The 19,876-nt window shown below is 47.1% G+C and overlaps 1 protein-coding gene across 1 annotated transcript in view; it reads left to right on the forward strand.

The window, feature by feature from the left end:
- Positions 1-19,876, forward strand: part of USP4 (ubiquitin specific peptidase 4) — a 776,462-nt gene that overhangs the window by 746,192 nt on the left and 10,394 nt on the right. The window contains exon 21 of the mRNA XM_085625029.1: positions 1,745-1,833. Within this exon, the coding sequence (XP_085481155.1) occupies positions 1,745-1,833 (89 nt within the window). The remainder of the gene's footprint in view (positions 1-1,744; positions 1,834-19,876) is intronic.

The following is a 19,876-nucleotide window of genomic DNA, read 5'->3' on the forward strand; positions in this document are numbered from 1 at the left end:
TTATAGTGCACACAAACCAAAAGTTGTTTGTGTGCACAATAAAATCTGTGTACTGTCCTCTGGGGTGCCGCTGGACTTCTTGGTGGGATTTCCTGCTGTGTTCCTGCTTTCTGCAAATCTATATATTATATTTGGGCATTTTTTTTTTTATATTTGGCATATTCATATCTGCGTAATTGTCATCTTTCCGTCTCTATGGGTTCTATGTGTTATGAGACCTTTATAGTGGTCATTTTATATAATGATGTTTTCACCAAGGTTAGACTTTGATTTCCATCAGTTTTTGTTTGTGGATTAGTCTATCCAACTTTACAATGAATGTGTTTATTCATCTAAGCTCTAATGTGGATGAGTGTTTTTGAATACTTCTTTACTGGTGTATGGAACTGTAGTTTACAGGTTATTGAGTATTACCTCTGGCCCTTCAAGTCCTTAGGATAATTTCACCCTTTAGGGTCATATACTACTGTCCTACTGTTGACTGTTGTCTTCTGACAGTGTTATTGCTGCCTTCAGGCATGTTTTTTTTCAGTGCCTGTAGGGTTATTTTTATCCATATTTCCCGTGGTATTTGTTACAGTTTTTATAAGGATTTTTCTTCTAATTCCTACGTACTTCTGGTCTATTGTTAATTTCGACCGGCTGGTTCTCCCTGAGAACTTATGTAGGATTTGTTTGCGGACCCTCCTTCGGGTGGGTATAGCTATGGTATTTAATTCAAAAGTTAAGAAATCTGCGGCTAGATGTCTCGATCAGATGAACAAGTTACTTACCTTCAGTAACGCATTATCTGGTAGAGACATAGTCTAGCTGCAGATTCCTTAACGGCCTAGCCATGATCCCCCAATCTGTGAACGATTTGTAGTGTAAGAGGTATTTCCTTTTACAGCTTTACCGAACCATTTGATCTTTCCTTATGGACCTTGTGTGGGTTTAAGAGTTTTACCCTTTTTCAGTACTGGTTTTATACACCATAGATCGCTCTTTCATGTAGCTGTGTGATTCAACAAAACATTTGATCTTACCTTGTAGGTCTTGACTTGGTATTGCCATGCCATTCATTTCTGTGTTCTAGTTATTTTAAAAAAATACATTGATCTTTTTTGGCACACTGTTTCCACAGCCAGTTTCTATAGTGGCTTTGCGTTGTGGCACGGAAGGTTTCACAGAAGAAACTGATGTCTGCGCTCCGCAGTGTACTTGTATGAATTCACTGACATCACATCTGGAGTCGACATCACTGAGTCCTACAACGCTGTCCCCCGGCGCACAGAGGTACTGCTGAAAAATTTCCGGATCCAGTCTGGTGCCTGGGGAGAATTCAAAAGTTAAGGAATCTGCGACTAGACTATGTCTCTACCAGATAATGTGTTACCAAAGGTAAGTAACTTGTTATTTAAGAATAGAATCTGGTTGTACCTTTTGTCTCTTTGACTCACCTACTTGGCAAAAGAGTTATGTGGGGATCTGTGGATACTATTGAGTGGTAAAATTGAAATTTCTGATTGTATCGTGGAACTACCAATAACAAAGTTACAAAGAGAAATAAATCAAGACTACTGATATAAATGTTTGCCTTTTTTTAATACATTTTAAAATTCAGAATTTATGTGTGAAATAATCATAGTAAATATTGTAGAGTTGAGTTTCACACAGAGATTTTGGGCATTCTTGGTGCTAAGTACTTGGACAACTATCAGAAATTTATTTTTGTGGACTTAGTATGTTTTTGTTTCTGATCCAGATACAGCATTTGCAAAGAATAAAATCGATGGCAACTGGTATAATTTTGATGACAGCAGTGTATCAAAGACTTCTGAAGATCAAATTGTGGTGAGTCCTGCTTTATTGTGAAAGAAAGATACTAGGCGCTACAAGAAACCTCAAATAATCTAATCTCCCAGGCCAAAAATTAGTCCACTATTTGAAGCCCATGATTCACACAGTATTTCAGTATATGTTTCGTGTATTTGCTTAGCGTATGACTCACCCGTGAAGGTATCCTGGTGCTGAGCAAGAGCTGTACACTGTACAGGCTCAGCCAGAGCCGGGGTGAGGTGAAAAGCATGGCCTTCTGTTTCTTGTGGAATTCAGTAAAGCTTTGTATGTGTGCGTGAGGAGTTTAAAGAGTGCTGGTTTATACTGGATTGGGAGTGGGTGGAGCGGTTTGAGGTACTGTGGTATGCTTCCAGGCATCTGAGAAGGCTGCTGTGATAATTGAGTCGTTCAGGAACGGGTTGAGGGCTGCGCTATTGGGTCCAGTTCTTTGGTGAAGTCATGGTAAGGGAAGGGGTTCAAGTGTGCTCCGAAGTGTATGGACTGCATAGTTGTTGTGCTTTGAGTGGTGATTGTAGGCCAGGTGGTTAGGTCGTCCTCTGGGTGTTGGTTGAGATGGACCGGAGGACTGCAAAGGTGGAAGGAGCTCGAGTTCATCATTGATGCTGGTGATCTTGTTGATGAAGAATAGGGACAGATAAGTGCAGAGGTCCTGAGAGGGATTTACACAGGTTGAGCTTGCTGCTTGAGAATTTGTCTTTCACTATGGCGAAGACTTCCTTGGTGCTGTTAGTGCTGCTTTTGATGCGATTGGTGAGCAACGGAGCATTTGTTGGCTCTGATTTGCTGATGGTAGTGTCTGAGAACACATTGGTAGGTGCTCGTGTTGTTGTCATCCATTCAGCTTCAACGTCGTCGTCTCTTTTGGTGGAGATGCAACAGGTGCTGGTTTGAACCTAGGAATTGGCGTCTGTAACAGAGCCCTCTGCTCCATATCCAGTGTTTACAGCCCCTGGATAAATTAGCTTGTGGCTTTTACCCAGGCTATCAAGCCCTTTCCCACTCCATGACACAAAGCATAGCCGTTGATAAAGGAAGAGTTCCCTTACATAACTATGCACTGTGATGATTATTTTTGCAGGGATGATTATTTTTGCAGGGTTGATTATTTTTGCAGGGTTTGGGACTTGTTGGCTTGCTTCAAACCCCATTCAGATGCCCATTATAGTTTACAATTACTATTGTGAGAACTTTAAAGGATACAATTTCCTTCCTGCTAACGGCGTGGATAGTGTTGACTATTTGGCTCCGCAGAGTTCCAGTGGCCTGAGATGAAATTGAAGTGTCCTTTGGGCCTCCCACTGAGGAAGTTTCAATAGTTGCTTCTTCCTCCAAATTCATCACCTATTAAATATCAGACAGACGCCGAACATGAACCGGAACTTTCATAGCTCTTCTGGGCAAGCAGGGAGCGCTCTCCTGGGCAAGCAGGGAGCACTAGGTTCAACTCTGCACCATAGCGATGATGGTGACGTCACTGAAGTCCTATAGCGCAGGCACACTGGCATCGGTTGCTTTTTTTCTGAGACTTTGATGTGAATCCAGAGCGCTCTCTCTCACGTTCACTATTCAGCAGTTTTTCAAAGATACTCTCTCAGCATAATTAACATTCAAGTGCTGTGCATCGGATGTCAGGGCCCATTCCGGCCCCTCAACCATCTGTGCTTTTTCCGGTGTCACCTAAGGCTTATCCAGAGTTCCTGGTGATGTGAGCTGATCCAGCATTCTTTACACAAGTCATGATGGAGAGATTTGGCATATAGTGTGATCACAGGATTGATTTTGTGCGTCATGAGACCTTTTGGGGCTCCATTTGGATTTTGACAGTGAGTGCTCCTGCAAAGCCATTCCTCCCCTCTGTTCCACATGGAACATACCTGATGCCACCTGGAAGTTTCCCGGCGCTGAGACCTTTGAAGGTGGACCTCCCCTTGATGCTTTCTCCAGCCCTGCTGATGCCAGTACCTGTGGCAGTTATACAGGTGCCCTCAATTAAGTGTGGAGCCAAAACTAAGATGCTCTTACAAAGAACCAGGGGGGAATCCTAGAGTCTTGTTCAGGAGGCAATATTCATGGAGGACCAGTGGGACAAATCACGGCAGTGTTACTGGCAAATGTTGAATAACTTATTTGGCTCAGACGCTGACCCACTTAAAATGCTTGATCCAGTCGGGCATGATACTGATGACAGTAGAAACCCATCTGCTTCCAAACTTCTCATCCGACGGGGCAGATTGCTTAGCCTTTCAACAGGCTAACTAAGTGATACCTCCCCGTAAGTAGAGATAGACTGCCCCTCCGGTCCAGCCCCTCCTTAGGTGGCTTCGTTCCATGCATTGCTCAGAAAGGCTGCCAGTGTCCTTGAATTTTCCCTCACCTTGATAGAACCTAAATCCAATTAGGAGTACTAGAGCCCTCAGCCAGCACCTCTGAACGTGTATAGCCATTCATTGAGGTGTTTTTGGATCCAGTGACATCTGCCTGATAGAAGCCTACATCTACCTACCATGGAATCAGTTGATCACCAGGTTGTACAGGTCATCATCAGCAGATCCAACTTGTATCTACCCACCCTTCTCCCGAAAGCCTTGTCGTGCGCAAGCCTTCTGTGCAGAGCAAAAAATGGGCTCCTTCCCGTAGGCCCATTTGGACAGAGACTCAAAGAAGCCGAAGGTCGTCTAAAAGTCCCCCACTCTGCTCTTTTAATGCATCTTGTTTGATGAGGAGGTATACACACTCCTTTTGGAGTCTGGTGCAGGTGGTACCAAATTTACCCAACTACTTAGCAGAGGTGGTTCAGGAGAGGAAGGATACCTCCAGACAGATAATTAGAGCTGGCCTGGGCACAGCTGATTTTATAGCCATACCCTACTTTGTTACATGAGTATGCTGAGTGGTGCTTTTACAGGCAGTGGTTCTAGCACAGGCGAAATCTGGCAGATACCATTTGATCTCCCGGGACACTGGCAGATCGGGTCTAGTGGTTGGTGGAGGACCACCAGTCTCAGCAGGTGCCCTTCTTATCGCCCCCCCTTCCAACCCTCTGCCCCCACCCCTCCCTGCCCAGTTTCAGATCAGAGGCCTCTGGAGAAGCAGATTCTACCCACCAGCCTGCTCAAACTTGAAGGCATTTGGCTGGCCTTCCTCCCTTCCCTTTGTGGTCAACCCATCTTGTTCTTGTCAGATAACATGGCTGCAATGTGGTATGTCAACAAACCGGGAAAAGTGGGTCTCGCCTACTTTGTTGAGAAGGGCTGAGGATCTGGACCTGGGCACACCAGAATAGCATTCGATTAGTAGCCAACCATCTGGCCAGGTCTCTGAACACCAGACCCGACAGACTCAAAAAGCGGCATCTTGCCGGCAACAAGTGACGTCTCTGTCCGGAAGTGGCACTGTACAAATGTACACTGTGGGGTACCAATCAGATGGACGTCTTTGCTACTATCAGCAATGCCCATTCCACACAGTCTGCCCCTTCCAGCATCTGCTGCAGGAGCCTTGGTAACGTGTTCATATTAAAGTTAACTTACTACCTCACAAGGAGTAAGCCTTGTAGGGACTGTTTCAAACAAATGTCTGACAGACACCCACAAGGTGTGCCTCTTATGGTTTCGAGACATAACTCAAAGTCCCCCGGAAGTGTGCCCTTATGAATCTGAAGGCGAACCTGAAAAAGTGAAGATGTACATCTCTGAACACCAAAAGAAGTCTCAAAAATACTGCTTCTGCTCAAAGTAGAGGGTGCAAACTTGTTCCTGGTCTCAGAGCTGTTCCCGCAACAGGTTCTTGTCGTGGTCCAGGACCTCCAGTAAGTACAAGAAGTCAAATGGGATTCGTCTCAGTCCCTCCACTCTCAGCTTAAGAAGTCACAAGAATATCAGGGTGCCTCTCAGTCTTGCTCCTGGCCCCCCATCAAGGAGATGATTCTGCATTGGATCCCGATGAACCCCGCCCAAAATGCTGGGGCGTTGTCACAACAGATTTAAGCCTTTAAAGAGGCCTTGTTCCATATCTTCTGCATTGTTCCACCTCCCTCTGGAGCACCCCTAGGCCCCAAGGACCCACAAAGGTCTCAAGTTGGGTTACTGCTGGTGGGTGTGCACGATGCGCGGTTTGTGCCTCTTGAACCCATCTGAGGTTCTGCTCCAACATTTGAGCCAACTTCCAATCTGGCACCTAAATCCACGCCGGTCCCTATGACATCAGCGCGAAAGAAGACTTTGTCCCTATAGACCTATCTGTCTCCGAGCTGGAGGAATCTTGACCAGTCCAACTTGGAGACGTGACTCTGAGCCTCACCTTTCTGTTCTGACTCTGATCAGAGTCCACCAGCCTATGGAGATCATAGGAAGAAGTTTCCATCCTACTACGCTGATGACAATTTGAACATGGACCTGCAGGAGGCAGTGGGTTGACATATCCCCAGACAATGTGTTGTGCTCCCCTTCTAAGCCATTAACACAAGAGAGCTTCCTTTGCTGTGGTGATGAAACGAGCAGCAGAGGTATTACACTCGCAGCTGTAAAGTAAAAACCAAAGTGTTAACAGAAGTCTTGCAATCTGAGCAGACTTCCTTTGAGCCTTTACTACCATTCAACGAAGCCCTGAATAACACCATAATTGGCACCTGGTCTAAGCCTTGTTCCTGTCCACTGGTGAACAGGCCAGTTGGCAGGCTCCACAGAATGACCCTGACGTCTTGACACAGCATCCTATGCTAGAAAGTCGGTGGTTCAGACTTCTACTAGTAGGGTGAAGCCAGATTTATTCCTTAAAACATCCCCAAGGCAGAGCTGAAAAGAATTAAAGCATTTGAGAAAATAATGCTTTTCTCAGCCACCCTAGACTTCCAGTCACTCAGTTTTCTGAGTAGATAATACCTTGATTTATGGGACATGATTGGCAAGGTGTTCCTGGCAGTCCTTGGGGAGTTTCAGGCCAACTTGGCTCAAACCATCCAGGATGGTCCGGTTGTGGCCAGATATCATTCTTTCAGGACGGGATACTACCAACTGCTTGGGCAGCACAGTTGCAACTGGAGTGGTCTTGTGTGTCACTCTAGGATAAGATTAACGGGCTTCTCTGGTGACGCGCAGGTTTCTTAGATGGACATGCTATTCAATTTATATCGCCTTTTTGGCAAGATGGCCAGTTCAGCATTGGAACGCTTCAAAGAAATGTTGCCCCCGATGTGTTCGCTAGGTCTCTCCATAATGGCAAGACCGCCCCCTCAGCAGTTTCACTGTTTTTGAGACTACTCCAGAGGTTTGGCATACTTGTAATACCAAGCCCCATTCCCTCCACCAGGCATCCCAGCCCTTTTGAGGTCAGTGGCGGGGATCACACAGACAATATTCAGGCTGCTCAGGGGCAGCAGACTTCTTAGTCCCCTGCCATCAGCCTCCAAGCCAATTTGGTTTGCCCTTAGTGGCTCAAGGCCACCCCATAGGAGGCAGTATCAGACTTTTTCTCCAGTGGTTGCTAAATGTAACATCCAACAGGTGGGTCCTTCAGATAGTTTTGCAAGGCTATGCCCTGCCATCCCTTTTCAACCTGCCTTCTCCTTCATCCACATTAGACTGTGTTTTAGAGGCGCACCTGCATGCTCTTTTGACCGAAGGAGCCATGGAGGGGGTTCAGACCCCAGATATGGGCGCTGGCTTTTACTCACTATTTCCTTGCAACGAAGAAGGTTGGAGACCTTCGTCCTATTTTAGATCTCTCTCCTCTGAACACTTGTGGATGGACAAATTCAAGATGGCCAGGTTAGCCCAATTTTTCTTTACCATGGATCCAGGCAACTGAATGGTGGCTTTGGACCTGCAGGACACCTACTTAAATGTACCCGTACTGCAGTTCCACAGATGCTACTTGCAGTTCAGTGTGGGTCAGGAACATTTTCAATATGCTGTGTTCCACTTCTGCCTTACTATTGCTGCCCAGCTGGTCGCACGCCTTCGGAGGTTGTAATTCCAGTTTTTCTCTACCTTGATGTCAGTTATAGGTAAATTCCCAGACAACACCGGACCTCTTGATATTGTTGGGGCTCAAGACCAATGTGCCAAAGTCGGACCTGACTACTTTCAGAGGCTCCGTTTTATTGTAGCATCCTTGAGATGGTGCAGTTTCGGGCCTTCCCTCCATCACAATGATCTCAGGACATTTGGGTCATTCCAACTTTTCACTGTCAGTGAGAGTGGCTGTGAGGCTTCTAGGCCTTTTGGCCTCCTGTATCCTGCTCGTCGACTTTGTAAGGTAGCTAATGCGGAAACCAAAGTTTCAGTGGGATCAGCACCTGGGGAACCTGTTGGATTCTATTCAGGTCTCAGAGGGGACTGCACAAGATCTGCAGTGGTGACTGCTTAACCGCAATTGGACCGCCTACCCTACTCCACCCCAAGCTTATGGTGGAGACTGATGCATCATTGCTGAGATGGGCAGGTCTGGGAGAATTGGAGATCAGAGGACTCTAGTCTCCGGGGGAGGCCTGCCTTCATTTACATCAACCTGTTACAGTTGCTAGCCATTTGCCTGTCACTGAAAGCCTTCTTACCGTCCATCAGAGAGAGGCTGGTTCAGGTTTTGACTGACTACACCACCATATGGTACTGCAACAAGCAGGGCAGGGTAGGATCCTGGAACCTGTTTTAAGGGGCAGTTTATCACTGGAGTTGGCTGGTTCTTCAGGGCATTTCCCTGGTCATGAACCACCTTGCAAGATCTTTAAACACCATGGTGGACGAACTCCATGATGCCTGATGGATCACAGATGCCTGACGGATCATGAATGACAGTAACATCTCCCAACAATTGGGAAGTACCTCACCTAGATCTATTCTCCACCACCAAGAACTTGCAGTGACAAAACTTTTGTACGCTGGCGTTCACAAGAATGCTCTTTCTCGGAGACGCATTCCAGAGAAAGTGGAGCAAGGGACTCCTAAGTGCTTTTCTACCTCTTCCTCTTTTTGCTCAAGTTCTGAAGAAAATCAAGGCTATCTAGGCCCAAGTCATCCTGGAGGCTCTGGATTGGGGGAGGTGGGTGTGGTATTGAGACCTACTGAGCAGGAGCATCTGTCCTCCAATCAAACTGTTGCTTCGGAAGGATCTACTCTTGAAACAGGGTAGGGTCCTGCACCTGGGCCTCTGTACTCTACAACCTCCATGCTTTGAAAGTGAGCTGCAACAGCTGGTCTGCTTTGATTTTTCTCCCGAAGTTGTTGATGTGATGCTGGTAGCCAGGCGTCAATCTACAAAACCAGTGTACGCCAGATTCTGGGGCAAGTTTGTTGCTTGGTGCAAAATACTCATATTGACATACCACTAACCGAGTTGTCTGAAGTTTTGTTAGTGGCCCAGCAGAGACTTGATTTAGGCACTGTTAACGTTGATTTGTCTCCTCTTTTTGCTGTTTTGAGGTTGCCGAAACAGCCTTCCTTGTTTAAATTCCCTACTGTGATGAGATGACTTAAATGTTTACTGCACATGTTTCAGTCGAAGCCCTTTGTGTTGCCACAGTGGAACTTGAATTTGTTCTCACTTTTATAATGTGCACTTCATCTGAGCCAGTGCACTGCATATGCTAATATGCCCAATTCAGGGGGGAGACTTCAGAATTTATTTTTTTATTTCACAATTTGCTTTTGTTTAGGTGTCTCCTGCCTAAAAATGCTTTTGCTGCAATATAATCAAATAGGGAAAATACATTCCCCTGATATTTATTTCAAAATCTCCCATTTCCAGTTTGAAATTGTTGGCATATGTGGTCTGTTCACCCTGAAAACATTTTATTGGGTTGTGATCACGTCAACTTATTATCGTGTGAGTGACCTGCGATCCCTTTTGGTCAAGCCACCTTAAATGAAGGTCTTCCCAGATAAGCTGGTGCTGAGAACTTGAACTGTATTCCTGCCAAAGGAAGTAATACCCTTCCATAAGTGCAGACTATCCCTCTTCCAACTTCTTTTGCTCCTCCTCACCACTCGAAAGAGAGGAGAGACTACATCGCTTACACTCTGAGAGCCCTTAGTTTCAATATTGATCATACTAACCAACTCTGTGGACTTCTCGGGATCTAAGATGGGCAATGCAATGCAATGCAGTGCAGAAAAGTTCCATCGCTGAGTTGATAGTCCTCTGCATCAAAATCGTCTGCAAGTTATTTAGGAAGCAGCCTCCTGAAGAATTGAGGACTCCTTTCTCTTGAGCCAAGGCTACTACTGCACTAGCACGAAGAGTGTCTTTCCTGGATATCGGTCAAGCTCCTACATTGGCATCAGTGCAAACGATCACAAAGCATTATTGCTTGACAGTCAAGACCATCAGGCATTTTGGTTTGAGCTGACTCCACAGAGCTATTCCGCAGACTCTCCTTCAGGGATTGTACTGCTTTGGGATCTATTCAGTAGGTGAGGAATCTGCGGCTAAAAGTATTAATCAGAAAAACAAATTACGTACCTTTGGTAATGCTTTTTCTGGTGGATATTCTCCACAGACCATCCCTCTTCCCCATTCTGTGGAATTGACTTTTTTCTCCCTCTGAAAAGGTCCCAACCTAGAAATCTGTGCACTGATCATGCCAATTTGCTGATGGGGTCTGCACCTGAGTGTGCAGAGAACACTTGGAAAGCAACGGACATAAGCACGCCTGGGTGGCATTTATATTGCATCTCTGCTCATCACTTTCCGAGCGGTGCGACACCAGCCCAAATTAGCACGATATGCAGAAGTACTGCTTTTGAGTTCCAGAACTACTCTGACACCTGGTGGAATATTCCCTAGGTGAGGAATCTTCAGTTGGAGTATGCAACAGAAATAATTTTACTGAAGGTAAGTAACTGGTTAGTCTCTGCCAAGGTTTATTTGCCAGCCCTCTCGATCAAAGTCACTAGTCTTGATGTGTTTTTGTAGAGGCCTAAATAGGTTATCTCCTGTGCCTTTTGTAATGACGCGAGGGGGCTTAATTTGATTTTTACCTTAATGGGCATGCCTTTTAAGCCTATGCACAACTGTTTGCGACTATGGACCCTTAAAACAGTTTTCCTCATTGCTATTTCTTTAGTGCGCTGTTAGTGAACTGGAGTCTGTCAGTGCAGCCCATTCTTTGGAGACAAGCTGGTGCTTCAGACTCTAGCATCACTTCTGCCAAAAGGGGGTTGCCACGTGGGACATTCCCTCATGCTGCCCACTTTCTTTCCTCTGCCACATCCCTTTCTTTCCTCTGCCACATCCCTTTGAGTATAAGAGGTTGCATCGGTTGGACCTCAAGCAAGTTTTGATATTGGTCGGACTTAGGAGCACTGAATGGATGACCACTTTTTGGGGGGATTCTTCGGTATTAAGGACAGGTCAGTCCAGAAATGGACCTTATCCAGGTGGACTATTTGTTTATTTGAAGTGTGTGATACCCTGGCCAGAAAATAGCCGTCTTAGGGCCTTAGATCTTGTTTTCACAGAGCCAAGGCCACTACAGCAGCCTTGGACAGGGATTTTCCGGTCCTAGATATCTGCCAGGGGTGCTATATGGCTTTTGTGCACACCTTCACCAAGCATTGCTTCCTTGATTCTCATGCACGCAGGGGAAAGCAATTTTGCCTGCTCTGTCCTGAGAAATGTCTCGATGTGATCCTCTGACCCTCTTCCTCCCTTTTAGGGAGTACTGCTATGGTATCTATTCACAAGGGGAGCAATCTGTAGTTAGAAGAACATTAGAAGAACAAGTTGCTTACCTTTGGTAATGCTCTTCTGCTGGATATTTTATCCGACTGCAGACCCTCACTACATGCCCCCCTCCATCTGGAGTTGGCTGCTAGGTGTTAATCGGGTTTCATGTTACATTCTGCTCACTATTACAGTTTGCAGTCTGTTTCTGATGCTCTGCGTCTAAAGGTGTTTAATGCTTTGTTGCAAATTGATGTTAGTGAACAGGTTTGGTGTCTAAATACAGCTTTGCGCCTTAACCTCTGGAGGAGAGACAAGACCGCTGTGGAGAGAGATGGCACCTACTAATGTGCGCACAAACAATTGTTGGAAGTTTCCAGATCCAGACTGGCACTTCAGGGGCACCCCAAAGGTGAGGAATCTAGAGTTAGAGTACCCACCAGAAAGAGTGTTACCTAGGATAACTTGACCTTCCGGACTGCCATTACATCGGCTCTATGGGTTTGCGAGCTGCAGGCTTTGTTTGTTGTTCCTCCTTTCCTGGACAAACAAGATCTTCAAGCTAAGGCTCGATTCCTTCTGAAGGTGGTTACCCCATTTCTTGTGGGTCACTGCATCGCTCTACCAACATTCTACCTGTCTGTTCCTCCCACCAAGGACCAGGAAGGACTGCACCACCTGGATCATGGCACTTTCTAAATTGATCAGTACCACAAATACTAGATTGATAGTAATCAGTTACCCACATGGTCATACTGTGCATCAAAATCTGCTTGTGCTCATGCCAAGAAGGAGCCTCCCGATGAAGGGCATCAGGGTAAATTCCAGCAGGTTGAAGGCTTTTCTGCTTTGTCTAGGGATGTTACTGTCCCACATATTTGCCAAGCTGTACTGTGGATTTCGTTCAATACATTTGGCAGGCATTATTAACATGACACTGAAGTTTACAGGGACGACCATATTGCCAGATCTGTGTTGCAACTTCCTGAGTTGACCATCTCCTCAGACCCATCGTCTTGATAGTCCTGCTTTCCTGCTTTGTTAGTAATTCAGGAAGTGAGGCATCCACAGGTAGAAAAATCCATCAGAAGAAGTTATATTTTTTTATAAACTAAATTTTATTTATTTTAGAACACATTACATCTAGTAACCTCCCCACCGGCCAAGATAAGGTAGGAATCCACAATTTGCACAGGGCATTTTCATACATGTCAAAGCATCCCGCGAAAACACCAACCATTTCCCTCAAACTTTCTTGTGCTTTTTGGGGTATCCCCGGAACACGTATACCGCTTTCTCCTGCGTGGCACACCAGTCCATCGCCTGGCTCCGCTGGGCTACTGGGGGCAGGAAGGCTGAACGCCACCACTTAGCAACGTCTCTCTTTGCCAACGCTACCCTGATCACAACCAAAGTCCGATCCCCAGTGATGCCTCTAACCCCCTCCAGGATTCCTAACAACATGATCACTCTGGAGCCATCTAGAGGTCTCCCAAATCACCCCAAAGAGAGTATTAATGACCATACACCAGTACCCAGCGATCACTGGGCATTCCCACACCATGTGGTGTAAGTGAGCAATGGTAGATGTGAGCTAACAGCACCAGTACTCCGGCGCCTCTAGCACACCAGCTCGCCAAAGACATACCGGTGTCCTATAGGTCATATGCAAGTAGTTGAATAGGATGAGCCAGAGCTACGAGGAAATGACCTGTATCCTAGGGGCCATGCAGGCGTCCCTCTAGTGGAAGTCATCCAGGGATCTCTCCTATCATTCCCATTGAGCTCTAAGGGGGAGAAATAGATCCGGGGAGTGAAATATTTGGGATTTGTATATCTGCAAAATCCCCTTTTCCATAATGGATCCCATAAGGATCTGAAATTCCAAGGAGCTATATTCAGGGACATTCCAAAGGGAGTCTCGCTGCTATTCCAAGGCGTGGCGTAGCTGAAGGTACTTAAAGAATTGAGACCTGTGCAGACCAAACTACTCCTGCATCGTCTGATAGGACTTGAGATGTGACCCCTGCTAGACATCTCCCACTGTGGAAACCCCTATGTTGTCCCAACCGTCGAACCCAGGCAAGGAGGAGGCATGGCCCAGCCAACTGCCTGCTCAAAGCAGTGTCTCTAGCGTGGCCTGCCTGTCCCATCCAGTCCACTGCAATGCCAACTACCAGGTCAAGAAAACCAGCCTTGGAAGTTCAGGGAGATGCAAGGAGATGTGATTACCATACAGCTTCCCTCTGATCTTAACCAGGCCCTAAACTGCCCCCATTCAGCCAGTCATTCACCGCCACCACCACCACCACTACCACCACCACCAGCAGCTGAGCTGCACAGTAGTAGAGACTCATATCATATCGGCTATCCCTAACCCCCCCATCCTAGGTTAACTGAGTGCATTTTCCATAAGCAATGTGAGGAGGGCGAAATGGGCCCTATGAAAGCATGGATTCTGGCCTGCAAATTGCACCACCAGAACTGCTTCAGGAGTAGAGGTTAGTTTTGCAGAGTATACAGTAGACTCCAAAGGGCAACCAGCTTGAATAGGGCTATGTGATCCAGAACATTAAGAGGTAGCTTCACCCACCGGTTAAGATTCATCATAAGACAGGACAGTAGTATGGTAAGACTCCAGCTGAGACCCGGTGTCCAGAGCCACATGCATCACCAGGTACCGGAAGCTCATGTGGGGTACCGTGAGTTGTGCCAGCCACTCTGTGTCAATCGATGGCCCTGTCAAGGGGATCACAACTGATTTAGGCCAGTTAATGCTGAGCCCTGAGGCATCCCCGTATAGGGGGAGGATCTGTAACACATGGGGAATTGTAAGACAGTTGGGAGATGAATAAAAGCACGTCGTTAGCATACAGCTTAATGTGATCCTCAGTCGCCACCCTCCAATGGAATCCCCCAACCTGAGCATTGCATCGGACTCATGCCCGCCAATATCTCGATCGCCAGAGCGAAAAGAAGTGGTGACAATGGGCAACCCCTGATGGGTGCACCAGACTATCGCGAAGGGGGCAGATAGTGTTCCATTGAGACAAACCTGATCTCTAGGGTTTGAATACCCTTATTAGGAACAAGGGTGACCCCCAAAAGTTTTAGAGAATCTGGGGTAATGCTATATTTAAAGAAAAATAATAGTTCACTCGGGCATCAATGTAATAAGACAATATGTCTTCAGTTATTAAAGACATAACAATTGCCCAAGGCAAAGAAGAAACGGGCAGGTAATCAATACTGTATAGCAATTTAATCATTCATTGCATATGTTTTATTTTTGGGTGTTTAACAAAAATCCAGTGCTCACACTTAAGTGAAGAGAGGTGCAGTGATAGGTGATAGATGAGTGAGAAAGACTTATATCACACATAAAAAGACATAGGACTCTTTCAAATAATTTTTTACAGTATATTGGGAGCCAATATAAGTCTATTGTCAATGGTCCGTACCGATTTCATTATTTTCTTTCTAGAAATGGCTCGTACCAAAAACTAATTTCTATTTGAACATAAATACTACTGTCAATGAAAAGGTACATCCATGGGAGCGTTTTTCGCACTAAACTTTGCCATACTGTTTGTTGACGACATGAAGACAAAATCCTAAATATTACCAATCCATTTTTTCCCAAAATACGCCTTTGGAAAAGATACATATATGACGTTTTTTTTATCTGGTCTGGCAATGTAAAGAAACTGACACTTTTTTGTGAATGGCTGAACAGCTGCCAACCTGACCTAAAATTCACTCACCATCAAAGCAACACCCAAAGTGACTATCTGGATGTCACAGTAATAATTTCCAGAGAACCAATTATACACCTCCCGGTTCTACAAACCCACAGAGAGGAACACATAGTGCCCTGAAGGATGGCCTACCAGACCCCTGGGTAGAAAGCATCTGCTCCCTGGGTCCAGAAACCAAGCCCATCCTGGGCAGAGGTGTCATGCCTCCTCCTCCCCCAGGATGAGTTAGGTCCATGAGAGGGGAAGCTTCAAAGGCCTCCTGCCTTTTGCTGCCCCCAGCAACTGGCTCCCACTGGTCTGACCCTCACTTTGGGTGGGCGAATCGGTGGGAAAACAGAGCTATGAGGAGAGGTGTGCCCACCTTTGCTAACACCACCCCTCAGGTGGGAGAGGCGAGGTGAAGCCCACATCTCAGTCCCCTCCATCTTGGAGATGAGGACCCAACCAATTATGAAGAGGCTTATGCCCCCCTCCGAGTGGAGGGTGGCATAATAGGCGGTGTACCAAGCGCAAGGAAGTGACCCGCTGGACCTGCACACCCCTTGTAACGCCCCGAAATTCAGTATTTAGGGGCGACTCTGAACCTTGCCTCTCAGATTTAAGGAAGAAAGAAGGACCAAAGAACCATGCTGACCCAGGATGAAGAGGACACCTACTGCTTTGGCCCTACCGGCCTGTCCCTACTTCAACCTGTAGGAACCTTGCTCTGTATTTACTATACCAAAGTGAGGTATAGCGTGCACAGAGTCCAGTGGAACCCCAAAGTTAGGCAGAGGTAAAGTTAGAAAGCCCCTTACTCTCTATTTGTGGTAGTGTTGTTGATCAGTATGGCTTTATCAGAAGACCGTGTTAAGCATTTGTTGTACACACTCAGTCAGCAAATGAATTCACACACTCAGACTGAACTTCAGACCAATTGTTTTTGTAGAAAAATATTCTTTTAGTTATTTTATTTCCTAGAACCAAGCAACCCTGGCACAGGTAAGTGATACATACTTGCAGTAAATATACACTTGTAATACAGTTTGGATTGTAATTTGTTTGTGCACTTTATTTTGACTTACAGTATTGTTACTGAGAAATGCAATGCTTTGTAAATACAGTACATATACTTTGTATAGGATTTTTAGTAAAAGTACAGGTAAGTTACTTTAGAGAATACTTTTCTTACACAGTGTAGTATACCTGGATACTACACTAAGACATTTCCTGTAAACAGGTCAGTAAAATCGTTTTTGTTAGTACAATTTAAAAAAAATTCTTTAGGTTTTCCAACTCCACACTTAGAAACTTTTCATAGAAAAACACTCAATGTTATCCTGTGGAGGAAAATAGTATTATTGGTTTGAAGGTAAGTACTTTGTTGTGGGAGTTGATGTTCTGGGGTTAGACTCTGGGGTCCCCCAGGGTCAAGGAGGCACTCTTGTTACTCCTTCAGCGGCACTAGGGCGGCCGGGTTCAGAGTGCCGATGCCCAGTGTTATCCAATGGGGGATAGGGGCCCTCCGGTTGGTGGCTGCTGACGAGTAGGCCACTGGGTTGTGGGAGCAAAGCTCCTGGACTTAAGCTCAGGGCAAATGTGGTTTTATGCCAGCACAAAAGTTGCACCCACAGCGGCACTGGGGTGGCCGGGTGCAGAGTGCTGTTTTTGCGTGGGAAGCACTGTAGATTTCAATGAGGAGTCTCCAGTTTGCAAAAGCACTGCAGGCTCTGGGACGAATGTCTTCTGGGTGCGACCACCACTTGGAGAGGTAAGTTGGGATCTTGGGGGTTGGTTGGGCCACCCAAGGATGTGGGGCATCGGGTGCAGGGGTGCCTTTTAGGGTCGGATCTTCTTACCAGCTCCTGGTCGCGGTTGGGGGCACCTTCCGGTTTGAGGCTGGAGGCAGGTCAGGGGTCACTGGATCTTGGGTCAGGATTGCTTGGGGGACCTCCTCTTGGTGTTGGACCACTCTAACTCGGGCCTTGGGCGTGAGGTGCAGAGTAGTGCAGACCGGCGGATCCTTGCGGAACTGGAGTCTGTTTGAACAAATCTGGTGTTCACGGGAGTCTTTGGGATTGAAGGCAGGCAGGTCTTACGGGTTTGTTGAGGTTGCTGGCTGCAGGGCATACCGGGATTTCGCTGGAGCAGGTTCGAGGTGGGGACAGGCCGGTAGGGCTGGGTTCAAGTCAGTTGGCGTCCTCGTCTTGTTCGCTTCGGCACGGCTGTTCGGTCCTTCGTCTTCTTTTCTTCTTGCAGGTTCTTGTCTGAGGAAGCATGGTTGGTTCAGGGGTGCCCCTAAATACTAGATTTAGGGACGTTACAGGTAGGCAAAAAGGTTTCGACCAATGGGTCCCTTCCCTGGGGTTGGTACCCCCCTATTATGCCACCCTCCCATGGGAGGGGGGCATTAGCCTTTACCCGGTTGGGTCCCCCCAATCGGCAAGATGGCGGGGACTGAGAGTTGTGCATCACCTCTCCGCCCCCGCCTGATTTTGACAGAGGTGGGCATACCTCTCTTACTTATTTGTTTTCCCGCCGGTTCTCCTGCCCAAAGTGGGGGTCAGAACCAGTGGGGACCAGTTGCTGAAAGCAGCAAGTGGCCTGGGGAAGCTCACAAAGGCGGCAAGCCTTTGAATCTTCCCCTTCGTGAACCCTACCCATCCTGGGGAAGGAGGCTTGGCACCTCATCCCAGGATGTGCATTGTTTCAGGCCCCCGAGAGCAGTAGGCTCTCGACCCAGGGGTCCAGAAACATGTCTGGTGGCGGCAGCTGAAAACAGCCACTCAGCCTGGATACTAGTGGTAGGTCGTTTTTCAGGGGGCATCTCTAAGATGCCCTCTGTGTGCATTTTTCATTAAATCCCACACTGGCAACAGTGTGGGTTTAATGTGCTGAGAAGTTTGATACCAAACTTCTCAGTTTTCAGTGTAGCCATTATGGTGCTGTGGATTTCGTAATGACAAACTCCCAGCACCATATGCTGTTGATGACAGTACTGCACTTACAATGTCTAAGAATGGACTTAGACACTGTAGGGGTATAGTCAAGTCAAGTCAAGTCATAAAATTTGTATAGCGCACTACATACCCAGAGGGTTTCAAGGCGCTTAGGAAGGGGAGGAGGATTATTTGTCAAATATCCACGTTTTAAGCTGCTTTCTGAACGCTAGGTGGTTCTGGGTGAGGCGAAGGTAAGCGGGGAGTGAGTTCCATGTTTTAGCAGCCAGGTATGAAAAGGATCTGCCTCCCATGGTGGTCTTGTTGATGCGAGGTACAGTGGCGAGGGCTTGGCTGGAAGACCGTAGTTGGCGGGAGGGGGTGTAGAAGGACAGTCGAGAGTTGAGGCAATCTGGTCCGATGTCGTAGAGTGATTTGTGTGCGTGGGTAAGCAGTCGGAAAGTGATCCTCTTATTGACGGGTAGCCAGTGGAGGTCTTTAAGGTGACCAGAGATGTGTTCGTTGCGTGGGATGTCTAATATGAGCCTGGCTGATGCGTTTTGGATTCGTTGGAGTTTCTTCTGGAGTTTTGCGGTAGTACCCGCGTAGAGGGTGTTTCCGTAGTCCAGTCGGCTCGTGACCAGAGCGTGGGTGACTGTTTTCCTGGTTTCGGAGGGGATCCAGCGAAATGTTTTTCTGAGCATGCGAAGAATGTTGAAGCAGGAAGAGGATACGGCGCTGACTTGTCTGTTCATTGAGAGTGAAGAATCCAGGATGACGCCAAGGTTCCGTGCGTGGTCTGTCGGGATGGGTGCTTTTCCGAGGGCTTCCGGCCACCAGGAGTCGTCCCATGCAGAGGGGGAAGTACCTAAGATGAGGACTTCTGTTTTGTCTGAGTTCAGTTTCATACGACTTTGTTTCATCCATTCGGCAACTTCTTTCATTCCATCGTGTAGGTTAGTTTTGGCGGTGCTGGGGTCATTGGTGAGAGAGAGGATTAGTTGAGTGTCGTCCGCGTAGGAGATGATGTTGAGGTTGTGTTGGCGTGCGATGGCCGCGAGGGGGCTCATGTATACGTTGAAGAGGGTGGGACTGAGTGAGGATCCTTGAGGTACGCCGCAGATGACTTCAGAGGCCTCGGACTTGAATGGAGGAAGGCGGACTCTCTGGGTTCTTCCGGTGAGGAACGAGGTGATCCATTCAAGTGCTTTTCCTTGGATTCCGATGTTATTGAGGCGTTGTAGAAGGGTGCTGTGGCAGACTGTATCGAATGCTGCAGAGAGGTCGAGGAGGATGAGGGCGACTGTGTCTCCATTGTCCAGTAGAGTTCGAATGTCGTCTGTTGCTGCGATGAGGGCGGTCTCAGTGCTGTGTTTTGCTCGGAAGCCAGATTGTGAGGGGTCGAGGGATTTGTTGGCTTCGAGGAAAGCGGCGAGCTGGTTGTTGATGGCTTTCTCGATGACTTTGGCCGGGAATGGAAGAAGCGAGATGGGGCGGTAATTTTTGAGTTCGGTGGGGTCCGCTGTTGGTTTTTTCAGGAGGGCGGTGAGTTCAGCATGTTTCCAGTCTTCTGGGAAGGTAGCAGAGTTGAAGGAGCAGTTGATGACGTTTCGGAGGTGCGGTGCTATGACGGAGTCTGCTTTGTTGAAGATGTGGTGAGGGCATGGGTCTGTGGGGGATCCTGAGTGGATGGAATTCATC

This window comes from Triturus cristatus, chromosome 9 (genome assembly GCF_964204655.1).
Source record: "Triturus cristatus chromosome 9, aTriCri1.1, whole genome shotgun sequence".
Lineage (NCBI taxonomy): Eukaryota > Metazoa > Chordata > Amphibia > Caudata > Salamandridae > Triturus > Triturus cristatus.